This window comes from Amblyraja radiata, chromosome 25 (assembly GCF_010909765.2).
Source record: "Amblyraja radiata isolate CabotCenter1 chromosome 25, sAmbRad1.1.pri, whole genome shotgun sequence".
Taxonomy (NCBI): Eukaryota; Metazoa; Chordata; class Chondrichthyes; order Rajiformes; family Rajidae; genus Amblyraja; species Amblyraja radiata.
In genome coordinates, this window is record NC_045980.1 from 22,208,075 (window position 1) to 22,225,234 (window position 17,160).

The window sequence follows — 17,160 nt, forward strand, 5'->3', positions numbered from 1 at the left end:
CCCAGGGAGAAGGTAGGGCCATTCAATAATAAAGAAGGGAATTTGTGCTGGGAATCAGGGGATGTAGTACTCAACTAGTACTTTGCATCTGTATTCACCAAGGAGAAAAACATGGAGGACTGAGAGCAGTGTGGAGAATACTAATATGCAGTTTGAGAGTAAGGAGGATGCATTGGGGCTCTTGAAGAACATGAAAGTGGATAAATCCCCAAGGGCTGATGAGAGCGGCAAGAAAGGAGAATCTTGGAGCCTAGACAAAGATCCTTGCAATTTTTCCAGCCACAGGCAAGATCCCCACCATCTGGAGAGTAATTTACCATGCAGTGTCACAATTAAAAAAGGACACAAAACACAACATAATTCAACACAGACATCCACCACAGCATTCTTCACTATGTTGGAAGGCAATAGGAAGTCCTCCTTCAGACAGTCATCCTCCTCCCTTGTTCACCCGTGGTCGGGGCCCTGACCCTCCGTAGTCGCCGCTACGGATGGCCCGATGTTCAAGCCCTCTGGTCGGGATGGTGGGAATGCCGACGTCGGGACAGGTCGTGCACAGCCCGCGGCCCGGAGCTCCCAATCGGCCACCTCCTTACCGGAGACCGCGGCTTCCAGATGTTGTAGGCCACAGGCTGGCAGTCGGAGCTCTTCTCCGGCATCCCCCGGCAAGGGGGTCCGCGATGTTAAAAGTCCCCGCTGCGCCGCCGCTGAAGCTCTGGGCCCACGATGTTAAGGAACCGCTTGGACCGCCGCAGAAGCTCTGGTCCCGACTCCAGGAAAGGCCGCACCGAAGAAGCGACAAGGAAGAAAGTCACGTCTCCGTCGAAGTAGGTGCCTGAAAACGGGTTCCTCCTATTCCTCCCTCACCACACCTCATACATGACATACAGAGAAACACTAAAACATACATTTGGACAAACTAAAAAAAACATAAAAAGTCAAAACAACGAACCCACTGCAAGTGAGGTAGCCAACTTGCAACGCCACTGGAACTGGAACCGAAAAGTGATCAAAGAGGATAGGGGAAGAGGAAGAGGATAGGATGGTGAATGTCATCCACATGGATTTCAGTAAGGAATTTGATAAAGTCTCCCATGGCATCCAAAAAGATTAAGATGCCAGGATTCATATTAGCTTTGTTTTATAGATTCAGAACTGGCTTACTGCCAGAAGACAGAATGTTGTGGTGGAAGGAAGATGCACAGGCTGGAGGTCTGTGACCAGTGGAGTTCCACAGGGTTCTGTGCTGGAATCTCTTGTTTGTGTTATATATATAAATAACTTGGACATACTGTAAAATTGGATGAGTTGGTCATTAAGTTTGCAGATGGCACCAAGATTTTTGTAGTCACAGACTGCGAGGAGGGCTATAAAGCATACAGCGGGATATAGATCAACAAAGAACTAGGTAGACACAAAATGCTGGAGTAACTCAGCGGGTGAGGCAGCATCTCTGGAGAGAAGGAATGGGCGACGTTTTGGGTCGAGACCCTTCTTCAGACCACAAAGTAGACAGAGAAATGACAGATGGAGTTTAATCTGAGCAAGTCAAGAAAGAGATAGTCAAGAGAGTTTAGAATATTTTATTATAATATGTCCAAAAACAGAACAATGAAATTCTCACTTACAGCACCACGACAGGTATGTAAACATAATACTCAGTAGATATCATAGAAACATAGAAAATAGGTGCAGGAGTAGGCCATTTGGCCCTTCGAGCCTGCACCGCCATTCAATATGATCATGGCTGATCATCCAACTCAGTATCCTGTACCTGCCTTCTCTCCATACCCCCTGATCCTTTTAGCCACAAGGGCCACATCTAACTCCCTCTTAAATATAGCCAATGAACTGGCCTCAACTACCTTCTGTGGCAGAGAATTCCAGAGATTCACCACTCTCTATGTGAATTTTTTTTTCCTCATCTCGGTCCTAAAAGATTTCCCCCTTATCCTTGAACTGTGACCCATAGTAAACAACAAGTAGTCTGGAGGTTGATTTGATTGTCACACAAGTGTGATATCACTTGCTGTATTGGTGGGAATCCCGGATCGGGGAAAAAACAAAATCTCTCATTCTGGCTTAGTTCATCCAAAGACAGTGTATGCATTAACACTCAGAAAAAAGTTGTTTGTCACTTGCTTAAATTTGCATTTGGGCCATTACTCGCCAGCCAAAAAACGTTCTCATCTGTATTTCCCTTTTTACTCTGGATCAACCAATGAAATTATTTCAAGGGTGTTGGATAATTTGTCAGATAAAATAGCTTCTGGAAACTCATGGAAATGTATTAAAATTCCTTACCTGTCGCTTGGAAGGCTCCAGTATTCCTTAAACCTACCCAACCAACTGCTACTTGTAAAAGGCATTATTTACCTGACACTGATGAACGAGCTTCTGAAAAATAAATATATGTAGCATTCCATGTTTTGTGTATCAAAAATGCTACCAATTATTATAAACAACACATCCGATGCTTCTCATAATTACATGCTTAATATAGACTATAATTGCGTACTAAATAAAGAACATAAACTGGGAGGAATCAAGAGTATAATGACAGGGAAACTTACAGCAATTAATATTACTAAAAAAAACTGGATAAAATAAGAGGGCTAAATCTAAAATATATCAATCAGGCTTTCACAAAGTACAAGCTCTTCTCACAAAAGTCCAAAGGTATACAATCCAGCCCTGGTGTCCTATATATTTACAGGACTTTAATTCTATGATAATGTTACATTATATGAATAATTGTTTTCTGTAGAACCGAAAGCGCCACACAAAATATGCTCACTGACAGATAAAATAAAATATAATTATTTACAGCATACAGAATCTCAACCTTTGGCAAAATGCTTCACTATCACTTAATTTGTTTTCTGAAATGTAAGCATTTTGTAATGTGGCAAACAAACTTCATACATATAATTAGATAATAACATTTTAATGAAATAAAACGCAATATGGACAATTTACCTGATGTCAAAGAATCTTTTTTCAAAGGCATGGCCCCTTTTTTCTGACTAACATCCTCATCTGAAATATAACATAGAACTTGGTTGAAATTATGGTTTAATTGTCAAAGATGGCAATATTGTTTGAAAAATAAAACATTTTATTTTGTTATTTTTATTCTCAAGTGTGCAAACAATAGAAGCATGAATTGAAACATAATGACTCAATGGAAATCATTTTTTATAAAGACACAACAGCATTGACATCATTTATTTTCCACCATTTTTCCCCAGTAATCTGCATTAGGGTTGACCATGCTTCAAAATCAAATGGGACTGAAAGTCAAATCCTGATCTCCCTGAGAGACAACCTCCATCCTCCATCTACGATAGTTTCTTCAGCCTATAAATTCTTCTGGATCTCTCTCCTTGCATCCTTTTGATCCCTCTCTATCTTTAGCAACAATCATCCACACTACTAGTTGCCTACCTTTTCAACATCTCTACTCTCAACAAAAACAGGCATTCATAAATTGTCACAGTGCAAGAAATGCACATTTTTCTGTGAAACTGAAGAACCTATCTACATTGATAACAATGTTATTCATGATACCAGGCTGCAGCAAATCACTTTGGTAATACATTTGATTGCAATGTGACAAGCAACATTCACACAAACAGAAAATTGATATGTTACCAAATAGTGGCATTAGGAAATTAAATTTACAATATTAATAATATACATTAAATTCAACCCAATTATGTTTATTTTCCTAAATAGCTTCCTTTTCAGAAATATTCAAACATATTTGGAGACAGATTTTGATTTATTGACTAAAACTGTTTCCACATTTTCAATTTTGAATTAAAATCGGAAAATAAATATAAAATGTCAGAGCAAACTCAATTGTTAGCATATTTCCCATCATAATGAACTCTATTTTCTCTCTATGGTACCCTGAGTTTCACAAACCTCATAACTACAGAATCTCAACAAACTGAATACAGACCTGAAAATAGAAGTACAGATTTTTGCTGCCAGTTTTTCAGTGCAAAATCAGAAGAAGAAAAGAGAAAATCAAGAGAGGCAGAAAAATGCAGTAGGTTTGCTCTGTTTTCATAATGTGGGGAAATTCTGAAGAAATTGTATCAATTGCAATGTTTTGCTGATTAAGGCAATATCCAGAATTTAATTGGTCCGTGGTTTAAACAAATGCATTAAATTAGCACTGTCAATTATATTCCAAATAACAATCTTTAATTGAAAAACACTAAAACCTGTGACAAAATGGAGAAAGAAAGAAAAAAAAATGGAGAAAGTTAAAATGAAAACAAATTATTGGAAGTGATTACAAATTTTAATTTTTCTATGAAACTGAAGAATTCATGCCCAAAAATGTAGTTTTTTTACAAGACTCAAAGGTACCTGTACATTTAGTGTGAATTCGCATCAGGTTTTCTGCAAAGAAAACTACCACACAGACCAAAATCTGATCTGAGATAACGATATGGTGACCCAGAGACAAGTGGTGACACAGACAGCCAATTCCCATGGGACCTCACTCAGTTCACCAGAGCTCCAAAATATTGTACAGCAATCAAATAAGTGCACTCGATGTTACAATGATATATTCCATGTGTTGCGGGCTGCTCCCCAGTATGTGCTGCTACATATATTATGTCTGGGATGGAGAACACAGCAGCTGCAGGGGAGTGGTAGTCAGCTCCCACGCTCACTCAAAGGGACAGGCACGAGCAGATCAATCAGATACATTCCAGGAGCGGGTTCTGTCTTTCAGAGGGTTAGAAGACTTGCCAAGCTCACCATAAGAACATGATAGATACAATATCAGTTCAGGTATCAGTACCTTAATTATGACACGTGATAATAAAATACCCTGTGAACCCTTTGAAAGTTCTAGCATAATGAAGCCAATCAGATAGAAATTTAATGTCTTTGTTTGTCAGAATGTAAGGTACGATAGTAGATCATACTCAACAGATAGCAGATAGCAACTAAAGAATGATCTGCTCACCTTCCCAACTGATTTAGATCTTGTTGTTAACAGATTTTTTTCCCTCACTATCTACTATAGCACCAATGTTGGTGTAATTTATAAATGTACTAATAATGTTAACTGATTCTGACTGTCTACCCTGTCTATGCCTCTCAGAATTTTATATACTCCAATCAGGTCTTCCAACAACCTCCGGTGTCCCAGAATTAACAATCCAAGTCTATCCAACCTCTCCCTGTGGCTAATATCCTCTAATCCAGGCATCCTTCTGCTAAAACTCATCTGCACCCTTTTCAAAACTTCCACATCCTTCCTGTAATGGAGCAACCAGAACTACACACAATACTCCAAATGCAGCCTAACCAAACAAGGGGTTGTGCTGCTGAGGCCACCCCTGGTAAAATTCCGTTATCATCTAGTCCACTTGCTCCTCGTTATCTTGAGGTTCAGCCTCATTATCCCACAGTTTCTATGTCAGTTTGTTGCTACCTTTCTGGCATTGGTTGCTATCTTCACTTTACATCATGCAGCATACAACAATGAAGTTTCTACATTTGATTGGCATACCAAAGTGTACCCTGCACACGACAAAGTAATTATTTATGACACACCAATGATACTGTTTAAAGCAAATAATATAAGATGCTTTATTCATTTGCGTTAATAAAACACAGATTAAATTAATGCTATTGATATATTTAAACACAGTACCCAAGTTCTCCTGGCATGAAACTTTACCATTTTCTGGAAGACAAAAATAATTTCCTGTTCATTCAAGAGAGCTATTGCTGATTGTTAGTTACATTTCAACATTTATTAATCTTGTGTCAAGCACATTGCAATGGAGCAATACACAGTGGAGTACCAACTTCAATTCTGTATAGATGAAATAGAATGTTATCATTTGACATTAATATATTAAATACACACACACACATATATATAAATATATAAATATATATATAAATATAAATATAAATATATATATATACTAGACCAAGTGCAGACCCGTTGGGTCTGTTCCCCCAACGCGCGTTTGCGGGGGGGCTGCGGCGTCACACTCACACTAACCACCCCCCGTTGGGTCTGTTCCTCCAAAGCACTGTTTCCTCCAAATACACATTCTCCTTTAAAATTTTTCCCTCTCGTTCTAGATTCCCCTGCCCTCGGAAAAAGCTTCCAACAATCTTACCTCCGTCCTTCTTAATTTTATAAACCCTATAAGGCCATTCATCAGATTTCTACATTTAAGTGAGAACAAACCCAGCCTTTCCAATCTCTCCTTATAATTACAGGTTCCATACCAAGCAATATCCTGGTTAATCTAAAAGGGCTGTCTCACGTTGCGAGTTGACACAAGAGGTACCCCGAGTTAAAACTCATGGTAATAACGTACGATTAACGTAGCTGTAACGTCGGAACTCGTGGACGCAACTTAGAGACTCGTGGCACTAACGGCAGGTACCCGTGCAACTTGTCAACTCTTGAAAAAAATCAAACATGTTTAAAGTTTTCCACGAGTCAAATTTACTCTTGTGGTTAAGAATTGAAACATTTTAACTCGTTGTAAGAACGTAGTGGCCCGTGCGTTTACCTTAGTGTATCGTGAGTCTACCGTGGGAACTCTTTAACTCAGCGGGCAGGCAGCAGTTGATTGTCGCTCCCTTCAGTTTCCCAGGGGGTCGGGACGGGACTGGAGTTGGGAGGGAAAGGTGGGGGGTGGGGGGGGAGGGGGGTGGTGAGCAGGAGAGTGGGGTTGTTTGCAGTTGCAGAGGGAGGGGGCAAGGGCGGTACAGTTCCCAGTCTCAGCTCCTGTCCAGGGGGGTGGCCGGAGACGTCAGGACCAACGGGACACCGACCCCCAGGCCCACCAGGCCCACTGCAAGCACGGAGAACCCAGAGACCCACAGCCAGCAGCAACTCCAGCCCCGTTCCAATGCCAGAGGAACCCGCTCCCCGATGGGCCGCTACGGCGACAAGTGGCAGTTCGCCCACAGCCCGAGCTGCGCCCCCTCATCCGCCACCCCAAGACAAGACGTACCTTGCACACCATCAGCTTCTGCCCCTACGGTACCCGCTGCCACTTCATCCAGCCGGCAGCTGCCCATCTTCAGCAGGATCTCGGTGTCGGACTGAGGGGAGGGGGGTGGAGGTGAAGGGCTGCAGGCTCACATATTACTCATGACAGGATAGACATTACTATTTTTTAATAACAGGAACATTTTACGATGAAATGCATAAAATAGTCAAGCGCCGGCGTGCCCGCTGACTCCCACCCCCCGGTCCGGGGCCACTCTGGGGTAGAGCCCCAGACCGGGGGGGGGGGGGGGGGGGGATGGGAGTCAGCGGGCATGCCGGCTCTGCCACACCATGGGCCGCTGCCAACCAAGCCACCCGTCCACACGCTCGGTGGAACAGGAGCTGAGACTGGGAACTGTACTGCCCTTGCCCCCTCCCTCTGCAACTGCAAACAACCCCACTCTCCTGCTCACCTAACCCACCCTTCCCCCCCCCCCCCCTCCCCCTCCCCACCTTTCCCTCCCAACTCCAGTCCCGTCCCGACCCCCTGGGAAACTGAAGGGAGCGACAATCAACTGCTGCCTCCCCGCTGAGTTAAAGAGTTCCCACGGTAGACTCACGATACAATAAGGTAAACGCACGGGCCACTACGTTCTTACAACGAGTTAAAATGTTTCAATTCTTAACCACAAGAGTAAATTTGACTCGTGGAAAACTTTAAACATGTTTGATTTTTTTCAAGAGTTGACAAGTTTCACGGGTACCTGCCATTAGCGCCACGAGTCTCTAAGTTGCGTCCACGAGTTCCGACATTACAGCTACGTTAATCGTACGTTATTACCATGAGTTTTAACTCGGGGTACCTCTTGTGTCAACTCGCAACGTGAGGGGGCTGGGTGGGTTAGGTGAGCAGGAGGGTGGGGTTGTTTGCAATTGCAGAGAGAGGGGGCAAGGGCAGTACAGTTCCCAGTCTCAGCTCCTGTTCCACCGAGCGTGTGGACGGGTGGCTTGGTTGGCAGCGGCCCATGGTGTGGCAGAGCCGGCATGCCCGCTGACTCCCATCCCCCCCCCCCCCCCCCGGTCTGGGGCTCTACCCCAGAGTGGCCCCGGACCGGGGGGTGGGAGTCAGCGGGCACGCTTGACTATTTTATGCATTTCATCGTAAAATGTTCCTGTTATTAAAAAATAGTAATGTCTATCCTGTCATGAGTAATATGTGAGCCTGCAGCCCTTCACCTCCACCCTCCTCCCCTCAGTCCGACACCGAGATCCTGCTGAAGATGGGCAGCTGTCGGCTGGATGAAGTGGCAGCGGGTACCGTAGGGGCAGAAGCTGATGGTGTGCAAGGTACGTCTTGTTCTTGGGGTGGCGGATGAGGGGGCGCAGCTCGGGCTGTGGGCGAACTGCCACTTGTCGCCGTAGCGGCCCATCGGGGAGCGGGTTCCTCTGGAGTTGGAACGGGGCTGGAGTTGCTGCTGGCTGTGGGTCTCTGGGTTCTCCGTGCTTGCAGTGGGCCTGGTGGGCCTGGGGGTCAGTGTCCCGTTGGTCCTGTCGTCTCCGGCCACCCCGCTGGACAGGAGCTGAGACTGGGAACTGTACCGCCCTTGCCCCCTCCCTCTGCAACTGCAAACAACCCCACTCTCCTAACCCCCCCCCCATTCCCCCCCCCCCCACCTTTCCCTCCCAACTCCAGTCCCGTCCCGACCCCCTGGGAAACTGAAGGGAGCGATTGGCACTGACCTGCTGGCATCGCCGACGTGAAGACACTGCAAAGCCCCCGCGCCCGGTGCAATGGGTGGGGAGCTGGAGAGGGGAGGGGAGGGGAGGGAAGGGGTTACACACATGGCCGGGAAGCAGAGGGGTGTAGGTGGGGGTGGCGACAGGCAGGGCCAACAATGAGTGGAGAAAGACAGAAACACCGACGTGCAAAGGAGACCTGCAACAGTGCATGATCTCTCTCGCGTTATGGCAGGTGATTGTCGCCTGCCCGCTATTCCTGACGCTAAAGCTTTGGGATCGTTGCCCTTCGTGTTGGCGTGGAGGGGGAGGGGGGTATTGTGCTGTTTGATCGCCCCCTGCTATCCCAGGGACAGGGAGACACAGCGGCTTTTGAGACTGGTGGGCAATCACTTCCAAAGTGTCTGCCCACACAGTCAGTACACCTCTCCTACACTTGTCTCTCGCACTAAGATCACACCGCAGAGAATGATCCCAGCCTAACCCAAGAGCCATGTCACCCCAGACAGATTAATGACGCCCCCCCACAACCTCTCTCCACCTCAACTCACGCCTGGGCACCAAAGCAGCTCAGGAGGCGGACCCTGAGCTCCGTCTCCCAACAATCTGATGTGCACATCCGTCCACATTCAAAGATTTCATCTCCCGTCTCCCCGCAGTGTGTAGACATGGCAGTAAATTCAATTAAAACATATCAAACCTGGGTGTTTCAAACAAATCATAAGTATAACTGCTTTGGCACTGGATGGTGCGCATTTTCCCTTTGTAGGTCACATCAATAGATGCGGCCGCGCTGAATTCTATCTTTAAAACAAAGCCACAGGATGGAGAGGTCTGAAGAAGGGTTTCGGCCCGAAACGTCGCCTATTTCCTTCGCTCCATAGATGCTGCTGCACCCGCTGAGTTCCTCCAGCAATTTTGTGTACCTTCTTCTTTAACACTGTTGCTTATTAAAACATAACACTGTTGCATATTAAAACAAACCTTCAATCAGGATTGGCTCAAGAGTAACTCGGGAGACGAACATGGAACATCGCAGAAATGACAAGTAAACGGCAAACTTGTCATACCTGTGGGAACTCGGTTAAACTCTTGATCATACACTTGGAATCTCGTACACAACCTCGAGTCTTTCACTCGGGGTACCTCGTGGGTCAGCTCCTCCCGTGAGACAGCCCTTTTACCTGCACTCTCTCCATTGATAACAAATACTTACTATAGTGTGACGACCAGAAATATACACAGTACTCCAGCTAAGGTGTAACTAGTGTATTGTACAACTACAATGTGATATCCGCACTCTTATAATCGGCCTACGAAGGCAAGAATACCTAACGGCTTTTTCACTAACATATCTGCGTGTCGTCATTTTCAAGTAGCAATGTTACAAAATTTTAAGATTTAAAAAATCAAGTCTGCAATTTATCCCATAAGATAAAGCATAAAAAGAAGTTAAATTTGATACCTAATTCACTTTCATATCTACAGTATTAAAAAAGTTATGGCCATTATCATACAGGGGTACTTGGAAATTAGCATCTTGTTCCCTATTGATTTTCCATCGACTTAATACAAAAGCTGTGATCGGGGACAGTCAAAAGCCGATAACTTTCTTAAAAATTAAGAGAACTGAATGAAATTTTCAGTTATTATAGATTGAAGTATTCTGAAACAAATATGAAACATCTTACTTGGATGACCTGAAATTAAAGCAGAAAATTAGTAAGTTACTTAATTGTAGCTAATTACAAAATTGACCGTTGTGACGGAAATAGTAATAAACACCCAGACTGCCTTGAAAATTCAAAAAAGGGATCAGAACTTTAATATTATTGTATTATATGCTGTAAGTCCATAACAGATAGTTAAATAAATTACAATTTCTAGCAATAGACCAAGTCTTTACTCATGTGCAGTATGATTTGACTGAATAGCACACAAGCAAAGGTTTTCACTGCTCGATGTAGGCGACATTAACAAACCATACTAATACCAAATTTAACGATTTGTATACATCTATGACTTGGACAGAAAGGAGAAAAAAAGTAAGATTTAAGAGGGTAGGAAAGACTTGGAACATTCACACTTTAAAAACAAAATTGTGCAATATAATTAGTGCTCAGTTACCCGATCAGAAGGTTTTACAAAGACATTTTGTAATATTTTAATACTTACGAAATGTCAGTGCGATTTGCCATAAAGGATCTTCCTTTTTCCTCTTGGTGAGTTTTAATTCAAAAGAACTCGGTTCCTCTGTAATAATTACTTCATAGAATGGCTGATTTGAATCCATATCAGTGCACTGAAATTTCATTTCCTAGAGCAGATACAAATTTTATTTGCTTCTACCAAACTGTATGATTTCAACATTTGCAGTCTTGTATATCTCTATTATTAGTAAAAACTGATAGAAATGAAAATAAGCAAAATAAAAAATGAAATGCAAAAATATGAATGTTAAATCCCAGAGAGAACAAAAAACTCTGCATATTCTGCAGAAATAGAAGCAAATGCAGTTTAACACGAGGAAATAAATATTCCCAAACATCAATTACGTGTGTGTTTTGTACAATACTGGGTACCAAAAGTGTGACATCATACATAAAACTGAAGTTCACAAATAAATTACTTCAACATGATTCAGATTAATCAAAAACCCTCACAGTGGCAGTACATGACAGGGGGAGATGGTTCATGAAGTTTGAGTAAATTTGATTAATTAACAAAATTCATTGTTTAACATGTGTTCCTGTGTGTTTTTTTACACTTTATGTTTGGTGTCCAGCATAACAACCATTACATGAAATTTAGAAAGTCATTTTTTTTCTAAAGCATGATAGCTGATTTCTTCACTTTTGCTGTTTTTCACATACAAATGTACTTTCTTGCTATAAACATGGAGTATGTGAGTACTTTCTTCTCATAATTTCATTATCTATTTTCTTCAAACTAGAAAATTTTCAATCTCCTTGGGAAGTTCTTTGGTCTTAATTTACCATTGTGGTGTAACGGTGGCTACTCTAAAACAGGGTGGACACCAAGAATAACCACCGTTACATTTTGAAATATGGCCATTCAGAGCACTTAATACCAAATTCATCAAAAGTTTTGCTTATTACTGTGCAATATGCATCTGCAAAGCAACAAATGTGAACATTTTTTGAATTATAATGAAATTAATGCAGAAATTGCCTCTTTATTTCATTGTGTCAAAGCATGTCACATTTTTGGTATCCTAAAAATTGAAATTTTTGAGATATAAACTGGTTGAATCAGGGAATTAATTTAATTCCAAACGATTTTATCTCTACTATCTCTTGCACATTTGAGTAACAATCCCTGAAAAAAATAACACCATACTACTTGAAACAATGAAGATATGACATTTTTAATGTTGCTAAAATCTCTCCAGTATTGTAAAAATACACATGTACATAACTTGAGTAAACTCTAGATGCAAATCTACCTCCTGGAAGACTCTTGAGCTGGGGCAAGATCTTCAGCTTGTTGCAGGAAACTTTACAAAGGACCATAGGTGGAAACAAGCAGAAAGTATTGAACGAGATGATGGTTGATCTCTTACCCCAGAATCACTACCTCTATATCAATGTATTCCCTTAATATTTAAAAACTTGTCAATCCCTCACTAAAGTATACTCAGTCACTGAAACCTGCCTCCATCAGATGGGGTATTAAGTACAAGAGTTGGGTTTAAGTTACAGTTGTACAAGTCCTTGGTGAGATCATACATAGAATATCATCTACAGTTCTGGTCGCCATGTTAATGTGATTAAGCTGGAGAGGGTGCAGAAAAGATTTACAAGAATGTCGTTCGGACTGGAGGGCTTGAGTTATGAGGGGAGAATGGATAGCCTGCGACATTTGTTTCAGGAGCACAGGAGACTGAGGTGTGATCTTAGAGAGGGAAAGATAGATCAGGCTTAATTGAATGGCGGAGTAGACAATGGACCAAATGGCCTAATTCTGCTGCTATAGTGGGAGGAGGAGACAAATTGGAAATACAAGGATGGAGTTAAAGGGAAAGAGAGTATAGGAAAAGTTAAGAAAGACACCAGAATTAACGGGGCAGAAAGCTCACGAAGGGATAGGAGAGTCTGGCCAAGTGAAATCGACATGAAAGGTGATGTGGATTAAAAGTATTATATATGAATGCACGACGTATAAGAAGTAGTGGATGAGCTTGAGGCTCAGTTAGAGATTGGTAGATATGACAGAGGATCTAGGGAGACAGAGGAATTGAAAGAAATTTGCATTAGGCGAGATTGGGTAGACTGATGAGACTGAAGGCTGATAAATCCCAGGGTTTGATGGTCTGCATCCCATGGTACTCAAGCAGATGGCTTTAGATATCGTGGACGCATTGGTGATCATTTTCCAATGTTCTATAGTGTCAGGATCAGGTCCTGTGGATTGGAGGGTAGCTAATGTTATCCCACTTTTCAAGAAAGGAGCGAGAGAGAAAACAGGAAATTATAGACCAGTTAGCCTGACATTGGTCAATTATTAAAGAAGTAATAACGGCACATTTGGATAGCAGTAAAAGGATTGGTCCAAGTCAGCAGGGATTTATGAAGGGGAAATCCTGCTTGACTAATTTTCTGGAATTTTTTTGAGGATGTGACAAGTAAAATGGATGAACGAGAGCCAGTGGATGTAGTGTATCTGGACTTTCAGAAAGTCTTTGATAAGGTCCCACACAGGACATTAATGGGCAAAATGAGAGCACATGGTTTTGGGGGTAGGGTATTGACATGGATAGAGAATTGGTTGGCTGACAGGAAACAAAGAGTAGGAATAAATGGATCCCTGTCAGAATGGCAGGCAGTGGCTAATGCAGTGCCGCAAGGCTCGGTGCTGGGGCCGCAACTATTTACAAAATATATTAATGATTTAGATGATGGGATTAAAAGTAACACTGGCAAATTTGCAGATGACACAAAGCTGGGTGGCAGTGTGAACTGCAAAGAGGATGCTAGGTTGCAGGGTGACTTGGACAGGTTGAGTGAGTGGGCAGATGCATGGCAGATGCAGTATAATGTAGATAAATGTGAGGTTATCCACTTTGGCGGCAAGAACAAGGAGGCAGATTATTATCTCAATGGTGTCAGATCAGGATAAAGGGAAGTGCAACGAGACCTGGGTGTCCTTGTACACTAGTCACTGAAAGTAAACATGCAGGTACAGCAGGCAGTGAAGAAAGCTAATGGCATGTTGGCCTTCATTACAAGAGGATTTGAGTATAGGAGTAAAGAGGTCCTTCTGCAGTTGTGGTGAGACCACATCTGGAGTATTGTGTGCAGTTCTGATCTCCTAATTTGAAGAAGGACATCCTTGCTATTGAGGCAGTGCAGCGTAGGCTCACGAGGTTAATCTCCGGGATAGCGGGATTGTCATACGAGGAAAGATTGGAAAGAGTGGGCTTGTATTCATTAGAATTTAGAAGGATGAGAGGTTATCTTATAGAAACGTATAAAATTATATAAGGACTGGACAAGCTCGATGCAGGAAAAATGTTTCCAATAATGGGGGCCAAAACCAGGGGCCACAGTCTAAGAATAAAGGGGAGGCCATTTAAAACTTAGATGAGAAAAAACATTTTCACCCAGAGAGGGGTGAATTTGTGGAAGAGGCCAATTCACTGGATGTATTTAAAAGAGAGTTAGATAAGAGCTCTAGGGGCTAGCGGAATCAAAAGATATGGGGCGAAGGCAGGCACGGGTTACTGATTGTGGATGATTAACCATGATCACAATGAATGGCGGTGCAGGCTCAAAGGGTCAAATGGCCTCCTGCTGCACCTATTTTCTGTTTCTATGTTTCCATAACTTATGAATTTATAAAGACAAAGGCTGTGAGATAAGGCTGCGGCCCACCTGCAGTCCGTCTGTTTTTTTTCTTTCGTTTTGTTCATTGTCATGTTTTAGTTAATTTTGTTTTATTAAGTTGTGTATGTGTGTGGGTGGGGTGGGAGAAACATGTTTTGGTCTCTTCCTTCGGGGGATGCGACTTTTTCTTCGGTCGTATTCCCCGTCTCCGTCTGCGCCGAGGCCTAATGGCGGAGCTGGCGACATCGGAGCTGTAGTAGCCACAGCGGCGGCAGCGGAGACCGGACTCGGCACCGAAGCTGTAGCAGCGGCAGCAGCGGCAGCGGAGACCTGACTCGGCCCCGAAACTGTGGCGGCGGCAGCAGCGGCAGCGGAGACCTGACTCGGCACAGAAGCTGTGGCGGCGGCAGCAGCGGCAGCGGAGACCCGGCTCGGCCCTGGAGCGGTAGCGGCGGCAGCAGCGGCAGCGGAGACCTGACTCGGCCCTGGAGCGGTGGCGGCGGCAGCAGCGGCAGCGGAGACCCGGCTCGGCCCTGGAGCGGTGGCGGCGGCAGCGGAGACCCGGCTCGGCACAGAAGCTGTGGCGGCAGCAGCGGCAGCGGAGACCCGGCTCGGCCCTGGAGCTGTAGCAGCAACAGCAGCGGCAGCGGAGACCTGACTCGGCCCTGGAGCTGTAGCAGCAACAGCAGCGGCAGCGGAGACCCGGCTCGGCACAGAAGCTGCGGTGGCGGCAGCAGCAGCAGCAGCAGCGGCGGAGACCCGACTCGGCCCTGGAGTTGCGGCGGAGGCAGCAACCACCCGCGGAGTTTGAACCGTCGCCTCGGCGCAGAGGGAGAACAAAGGGGGAAGAGACAGAGACTTTAAGATTTTGCCTTCCACCACAGTGAGGAGGTGTTTGGTGAACTCACTGTGGTGGATGTTAAATTTGTGTTGATTGTGTGTTTTTGCCATTTTTAAAAATTATATGTATGACTGCAGGGAAACAAAATTTCGTTCAGACCGAAAGGTCTGAATGACAATAAAACAAATCTAATCTAATCTAATCTAATCTCATAAGGCACAAAATGTGGTCAGAAGGGAGAAAGGTGGAAAGATACAGGGGAAGGGGAAAGGTTGGTTACCTAAAATTGGATGCACAAAATGTAGTCAGAAGGGAGAAAGGTGGAAAGGTACAGGGGAAGGGGAAAGGTTGGTTACCTAAAATTGGAGAATTCAATGTTAATGTTCTGCTTGCAATCCAACGGTACAATTGCTCCTCCTCTCAAAAAAATTTAACTCTTAATGTTACCCTTGTAATGGCTCTGACATTGTAGCCATTTTTTAAATTTGTGCCATTAAAAAAGCTTTCACTTTTGACCTTTGTACCATTTTCCCCGATCTGACTCCAATTAGAAGATTGCTTGGATATTTGTATGCCCTTATTCTTCCCGATAAACTAACCATTTTGCTACCCTGAATTATTCCTAGTCTTTTCTCCTTAACTTTCTAAGTATTAGCAGATGAAATAAGTTAATCTTGGCAACATGTTTGGCACATACATTGTGGGCCAAAGAACTGTTCCTGTGCTTTATTTTTCTATGTCTATTTTATGGTGCAAATAGTTTGTTGGGAGTTGTCTCTGGGCTTCCAAATAGTTGTGGTAATTTTACTGAATGAAACAAGAAATTAAAGAGGCATGCAGAAACAATACTACAATGATCATGGGTAACTTTACTTGATGATTTGTAAAATCAATTCAGCTATAAAGTGTGGAGGAAATATTAGTGGAGTGTGTACAATTTGACTTTTCAGACCAAAATGTTGAGCAACAAACGAGGGAACAGGTTATCAAAGGCTGGTTATTGTGCTTGGAGAAAAGGTTAGTTCATAATCTTGACCACTGAAGTCCACAAGAGAAGAATGATTCTAACATGTAATTTTAATTTTTGGTGGAAATGAAGTCATTCAATCTTAAACTAAGGTCTTAAATCTAAACAAAGGTATGAGGAGTGAATCATTGTCATAAAGCGTGGAAACAGGCCCTGTGGCCCAACTTGCCCACACCAAGCAAAATACCCCATCTACACAAGTCCCACCTGCCTGCATTTGGCCTTTTCCCTTCTAAACCTATCCTATCCATGGACCTGTCCAAATGACTTTTAAACATTGTGATAGTACGAGTCAACTACAATAGATTGTAAGGAGTGAAAGTATTAGGGAATGGTTCATAGTTAAGAAGAAATGCAGGAACTTCAACAATTTTATGTTCCTGCCTGCTGTGAAAATACAAAAAGAAATTAACCCAACCGAATTACTCTGAGATGTGCAAAGAAACACCAAGCTACACAAAAATTGATGGGAGTTGTCTATACTCCCATCAATGCTTGCATGCAATAGAGGTTATGTGGGGACAACATGAAGATTGAAAATTGGGAGCAGCTTCGATTTCACCAAAGAAAGTAAATGCAGAGAGAAAATGCAGAGAGAAAAAAATAGATTATCAGAGTAAACTTGCAGAGAATATATAATGATTTGAATATTGGCTTTGCTACATTTATACAGGGCCTTGGTTAGACTGCACTTGGAATATTATATAGAGTTTGA

At 43.2% G+C, this 17,160-nt stretch overlaps 1 protein-coding gene across 1 annotated transcript in view; it reads right to left on the reverse strand.

Annotated features, from left to right (window-relative positions):
- Window positions 1-17,160, reverse strand: part of LOC116987151 — a 160,370-nt gene that overhangs the window by 117,303 nt on the left and 25,907 nt on the right. Inside the window, exons 10-13 of the mRNA XM_033043028.1 lie at window positions 10,907-11,048; window positions 5,687-5,719; window positions 2,980-3,039; window positions 2,377-2,397 (exon numbers count right to left, since the gene is read on the reverse strand). Of these exons, the coding sequence (XP_032898919.1) occupies window positions 2,377-2,397; window positions 2,980-3,039; window positions 5,687-5,719; window positions 10,907-11,048 (256 nt within the window). The remainder of the gene's footprint in view (window positions 1-2,376; window positions 2,398-2,979; window positions 3,040-5,686; window positions 5,720-10,906; window positions 11,049-17,160) is intronic.